Raw genomic sequence first — 6786 nt, forward strand, 5'->3', positions numbered from 1 at the left:
GAACATTCTGTCATCATTTACTCACACTCATGCCGTTCCAAACCAGTTTGGCTTACTTTCTTTTGTATTTGAATTCAAAAGAAGATATTTTGAAAAATGTCTCGATCTTTGTTTTGTCCATACAATAAAAGTTTGTTTTGTCCATACAATAAAAGTCAGTGGGGTCCAATGTTGTTTTGGACCTAAAAAATCCTTTAAAAAACCTGGAACGACACGAGGGCGAGTAAATGATGCTTGAATTTTCATTTTTGGGAGAACTATCCAGGTATTCTGGTATTACCTTGTTGGCCGACCACTAGATGCACGTATGCATGCAAGTCTTCATCATGGAAGCAATCGCATGTCGATGAATTCTTCTAATCAGTGATTGGACTGTACAGACGACTCAATCCAGTGTGTACCATGCTGTTCTCCTCATCCTAACACCACCATCCCTTTGATCCAAGATCCTTCTTCCTGCCTGGGTCTGCTGTTTACCCGTGCGTGAGTTGAGTGCTTTGACTCCCTGGGGAAAAAGCAAACCAGTTTCTTACTCATTCTTCCTCCTAATTTCTCTATGCGAAGACCCACAAACGGCCGGAGGACAGCAGCGCCACCCTAGAGGCGCAAGAGAAAGTGGAATCACAGCAGCTGAAGACCAAACGCCTGAAAGAGTACACCATTCAATCCCACTCCAGCATGCCACCCAACAACACCTATGTCAACTTTGAGCGTTTCGCCAACGTTCTGGAGGACATCTCGTTGGTGGAAATGGGTCTCGAAAATGTGACTCAGAAGCGTGAATCCCTTCAGGACGACATTGAGGCTCTTCTTTCCATCTACAGAGAGAAGGAAACTTGGTATAAAGAAGAAAGTGAGACCATCCGGCAGGAGATCTCGCAGGTGCGCTATGAGTTTCGCAAAGTGGAGGCGTTGAAGAAAGGCCTCCAGGAGGACTTGAGGACAACCGATGGCAACTTAGCCAGCATTGACAGACGATACCTGACTAGAGAAGAGCACCTGAGCTCCCTCAGACAGGAGCTGAACGCAGAACTACGCTGGTTGCAGGAGGTTATGGGTTCACTAAACGGAGAGGCAGGGAACAGGGGCTTGGGTTCTAACTCAGCACTGAACAATGAGGTGAACAAGGCCCTGAAGGAGCTGTTGAGCAGGGCTTGTGGGGGCGAACTATGTCCTCGAGCACAACCCGACATCTCTGAGTCTAGCTAAAAGAGATTAGACTGCAGTTGTAATACACTGGGATTAGGAGAGTTGCAGGATGTGTAGTCAGTGGCGTAGATGGTGGAGTCGCAACCACTGTGAAAGAAATGTATAATTTTGTCCCCTCACATTTTGGGCAATAGTAATATTTTAAAAATCTAATTTTGTCATGATTTAATCACCCTCATGTTGTTCCAAACCAGTATGACTTTCTTGGGTGGAACTCAAAAGAAGAAGATTTGAGAAATGTCTCAGGTTTTTTTTGTCCATACAATGAAAGTCAATGGTTACCAAAAATGCTTGGCTACCAACATTCTTCAAAATATCTTTTTACCGTATGTATTCCACAGAAGAAAGTCATACAGATTTTAAATGACATGAGGGTAAGTAAATATGACAGAATATAAATTTTTGGGTGAACGACCTTTGTGACCTATTTAATATTCATGAGCTAGGCTAATACGGTTTAAAACGTCTAAGGACCAGGGTGTAGCAACCTTTTATTATCCACTTTATGAAATTCCTAACCTGTCCTGCACTTTTTGGAATATGATTATATTTCAAGTGTTTAGTTTTTTGTGAAAAGAAAGAAAATGAAAAAACAAAGTACTTTAAGACCAAGCAAAATAAGGTTTGACAGTGAAATGGATGAATGTGCCAGCATCAAGTTCCCAGTTCGAATAATGCACTGAATATTGTCACCTTATTATTATTTATGAGCCAGGCTTGGCAAGGTTATTGCAAAACAATACATTTTAAAGTCAGTTTTGCATAAATGTTGCTGTTTATTTGTTACTTGCTTGTTTTGTATATTCAAGAGCATACTTTTTAATTTAACGTATTCCCCAATATGGTTTTTGTCAGTATTAAAGTTTTTTTTTTTTTTATGGTCCAATACTGATCAAACATCCATAAAACAATTCTTTCCTTTTTTAGAGGCAAGAGCCAACAGTTGAGATGATGTCAGCCTTTATGATTTCATTCCTTTTGTCATATTTATGCATGGGTTGTTTTTCTGTTGTTTACAGGGGCCATACTTTTGATTTTGGCCAAAAAAAATTACTTGCTTTGTTTTTCTCTCTCTTATAAGTAGTTTTAAGTTCTCTAATTTATTTAAACTGACTTTTCTTTCTTGCACATGTAATTTATTGTATATTCCTGTTGCTTTCTACTTTAATTTAATTCAAAAAGTAATGTTTATAATATGTCATGTGCATTGATTTGTGAATGTCAGCACATGGATGTTTTCTTCAGCATGTCATGACAGATGTCATTTCTTTCTACACTGAATAAAGCACTGGAATGATGATTAAATATCTCACACTGATCATTAGTCCTTCAGCTGGCCATGGTGCATTGTGGGATAGAGGGAGATGAAGTGTATTCAGTCCCTCAGGGGTGTGTACTTCTTGGAACTTGTGCAGTCATGTGCAATTGCTAAGGCATCACTTTTACCGTTGCTCAAACTATGGGCTAGCGATTTGAACAAAGCCCTAACACAAAATAGTGAACTTCTGTAACAGTTTGTGCTACAGACATGAGTGATACCCCAAATTGCGTGGAGAGGCAGCCTGACTTGAGATGTTTCACCTGGTAGTTGATAAAATAGGGAAATCCAAAGACTTACAGTATATTGAATGGTAACGACAATGTGATTGTCTTTCCTTTAGCCCATAAACCCCCGACAAGCCCTGGTGCGACGACAATCTGTGGTGAACATTGAGAACTTCAGGAGACAATATGTTCGGAGGAGGTGGCAGGTAGGAGTTTAAATCTGTTTTCTATTTTTCCAGTGATGGTAAAGCTGAATTTTCAGCATCATTACTTCAGTCTTCAGTGTCACAAGGACCTTACAGAAATCATTCTAATAAGCTGATTTGATGCTTAAAAACAGTGTTGAAGCAGCTGTGCTGCTTTATATCTTTGAGAAAACTGTTTTCCAGGATTCGTTAAATTGAAAGTTTAAAAGAACAGCATTTATTTGGATTAGAAATCTTTTGTAACATCATAAATGTCTTTACTGCACTACTTTACTGACCCCAAACTTTTGAACTATGGTGTTTAGTCTAAAATGTAATTAAATTGTCTCCCTGTTCTCCAATAGCTTTCTTTCAGAATCGTGGCCCTCTGCAACCACTTGACACGCATGATGAAGAAAGGTCAGCCCAAACCACAGGTAATGCATGAGCCTGGCTCAGTTATACTCTGTTAAAAATTTCCAATAAAGATAATTGTCTGGTTCCAGTAGGTCCAGCAGTCTCCAGGTAATAATATGACCTGTTAAATCACAAGAGCGACCCTCTATTGTCTTAGATCCCAAGATCACATACTCTGTCACGTTGGTATCTGTCGAATACCGTTTTACGAATGCATATTATCTTTGTCGGGGTTTACAGGACAAACCCAAGATGGGCTACGTAGGGCGCACGGTGGCCATGTTCGAAAGAGAGTGTGAGAGCGATCAAGAGGAGGAGGTGATGCAGAGGAAACCCCGAACCAGGAAGAGAAGTAGCACCTCCTGAAACTCCTTGCTGCTCCTACGAACGACCACAATACAAGCGTCTCAGCCGCACTCAGGTTTTGAGTTGAACCAGCAGCTCGTGTGCCTTTTCCAAACGCACACAGGTTGGATTGTTTTTAGAAAAGGTTTGTATTTGGTTTGTTTGACTTCATAGAGATTTGTCACCACATCTATAAACATGATGCAACAGTTGTGGCAAATATAGAATGTTCATGTTTTGAAGCCGTGTATAAATGTATTTATGTACTGTACATAATGGGATAGGGAAGACTTTACTGGATGTATTACAAGTTTGTATGTAAAGTTTACTTGTACAATGTCAAAATACATATTAGAGATGTTTAACGTCACACATGCCACTTTGCCTTGAGCCTTGTCCGTCTTAATATGTGCCACAACATTTTTGCATTCCTTTATTGAACGTCATTTCAATGGTGCATGATTGATATAGCCAACTTTATTCTGTATGAAATTTGTTGATTTTATGTGTTATTTTTATCATTTTACTGTGCACATTGTTGTCTCAAGGTGTGGTCACATTTAGCATTATTCTGCAGATTTTTGTGGGAGATTGCGAATCAGGAATTGCGCATATTTATGAAAAATCTCCCCACGCAGATTTCACAGTGGGTTCAAGTTGGTCACACGAATTTACCACGATGACCAACAGAAAACTTATTGAAAGTGACTTCTGTGTGGGCTGTGCTTCATATATCGCTACACTATTGAGAATGGACCTTTTTTTTTGTATGCAAAATTTTGAATATTTGCATTTGATGAAGCAAGTCAGTGTCAAATGGACTGGGTTTGAAGTCCAGTTTAAAACAGTGTAATACTCAATGTATTAGCTATTAAGTGTCTTAAATTTAGGTCAATTTCCAAGCCTGGGTCGACAATGACTTGTAAAATTCTTAAGACAATAATGATGTTTCAGATGCCATTTTGATTTCAAAAACCTATGTTTATTGAAATCAGGGCTGATTTTTTGGTGCATGGGAAAGTCCATCCCTCTGTTGGGGAAAGACGATTAGGAATCGGCAATGCTGTTGGATTGTGAAATGAAACTATGTATGTACTGTATCATTAGCTATGTTTCCATCCACCTATTATTATGCGCATTTTGGGATACTGCATTAAAAAATGACAAGATGCACATAAATTCTAAAAATGCGCATAAAAGACTTATGCACTCAATTCCCACACAGCATCATAGTGTTGGCCCAGATCCAGGCCACATCTGGTACATTCCACGCATACCAAATGTGGGTCGGATCTGGGCAGACACTATATTGCTGTCTGGGTTAAAGCGGATACGTTTTTATATCCAATGACGGTGGAAACACATAATTCCTTCAATCTGCAACAAAAAACTCATGTGACTTTGCCTCAACAGTGGATGTGATTGGTTAACTGGACTAACCAATGGACCATTTTCATTGCACGGCATCTCAAATGTTGGTTTACCTATTCTGAAATGCCTGAGCCAAAGTCTGGCCATTAAACCAAAATGGCTTGGTTTAATTCCCTCCCAGAAACATCTCACATGATTGCTTTCCCAAACACCAGGCATCCGAACACAAGATAACATGACAGCGTTTATTGCGTTTCGACTACGCACTCTGAGACACAAGTTATTTATGTTGGAGGAAAAAAGAGCCACAGTTGCTTCCCTGATTGCAGCAACTTCCATTTTTTTATGACAGATATTTTGCGCCAATTTCCCAGGAAGTGACGATGTTGTTCTCTTGAGCACATGGGATGGAAATCGTGCTTTTTTCGCAAATGTTTTATGCGATATTCCAATTCTGCGCATAAGGTAAATTCTCAACTTTGGATGGAAACATAGCTATTGAGACATTATGGTACTTGAGATATTTCAGGACTGCGCCAAATATTGGTCAGATGTTATCAAAATGATAAAAATGAGACATATTCATATCTTTTGAACCTAAAATTGCGGTTACACCATTGTCTGGCTCTTTGGCTCCAGTATTCCCTTGACCCTACATAGGACAAGGGTTTTGGAAAATGAATGGGTTTACTTTTTAATAGTACAGTAACTAGATTAAAGTTACACATATGTAAATGATTGTATCACAGTGCCTTGAGGCTGAATGTGATTGTAGGACTGAAAGTGTGTCATAGGCTGCACGGAGTGCCCTGTGCTCTGCATACAACACCATCAGGAAGAGGTTGTAGTATCTTATTGTTCCCAGGAATGTGTTCTATACAATGGGCTTATAAATCTCAATGTAATTTTCTAAGTGGGCTCGAAAGTTCCAATTTAATTCTTTAAAAAATTGTAAGAAATACAGTTGTTCATTCTGCTAGAGTATTAAACCTTAATTGATTTTAAACCATTTTGCAGTGTGTATTTATACATTACATACCTGTTCAAATCTTTTTGTTTACGTGTATAAACATGACTATGTTCAGTGCATGTTAATGTACCCCTGTATCGCATCATTTCCTGTGCATCAGTCACATGATTGGTGGTGTTACGGGACTAAACATTATTGTTTACCAGTTTAAATGCCAGATTTTCCTCTAAGTGGAAAATATTCGTAAAATGTGCCTCAAAAAATGATCTCCCTTATATCCATTTATTTTATACTCTTGATATGACTCTGTACTTGTGTTGTTCACAACCAATGTGAAATGAAAAAAGTTTACTAAGAATAAAAAAATGCCCCTTTTGTACAAATAGGAGAAGTAATAAATGATTAATATATTTATTGAAGTGCTTGTTTGATTATTTTCGATTCACTAGTAAGGTCAGAAAAATTGAAATTAAGAAGAATTTCATTAAATCTTCATGAGGTGCATCATGGGATGCTTACTGACAGAGTTCTCGGCTGCTTTTACTATCTGCTCATCCTCCAAAACAATTTAAAAATAACCTGATGTTCATATAATATATAATTAGTAATTATATCTTAAATATTAAATGCTTGATTCAAAAATTCCAAATGTCTGAATAATAACAATAATAATACAAATAATTGCATTTCTGCACAGAAATTTATATAGGAACCATTTAAGTTTGATTACACAGTTTCAAACAT

General features: G+C 38.2%; 1 protein-coding gene and 1 pseudogene across 2 annotated transcripts in view; both read left to right on the forward strand.

The window, feature by feature from the left end:
• Window positions 1-6456, forward strand: part of dapk2b (death-associated protein kinase 2b) — a 33269-nt gene extending 26813 nt beyond the window's left edge. The window contains exons 10-12 of the mRNA XM_084094117.1: window positions 2871-2960; window positions 3305-3376; window positions 3597-6456. Coding sequence (XP_083950243.1) covers window positions 2871-2960; window positions 3305-3376; window positions 3597-3722 — 288 coding nt within the window. The 3' untranslated portion in view covers window positions 3723-6456. The remainder of the gene's footprint in view (window positions 1-2870; window positions 2961-3304; window positions 3377-3596) is intronic.
• Window positions 300-1341, forward strand: LOC311070396 (death-associated protein kinase 3-like; annotated as a pseudogene). Its single transcript has 2 exons — window positions 300-305; window positions 447-1341. The product of its transcript is annotated as a death-associated protein kinase 3-like (transcript).
• Window positions 6457-6786: the final 330 nt, after the last annotated feature.

The sequence above is a fragment of the Abramis brama genome (genome assembly GCF_963993115.1).
Source record: "Abramis brama genome assembly, chromosome: 20".
Taxonomy (NCBI): Eukaryota; Metazoa; Chordata; class Actinopteri; order Cypriniformes; family Leuciscidae; genus Abramis; species Abramis brama.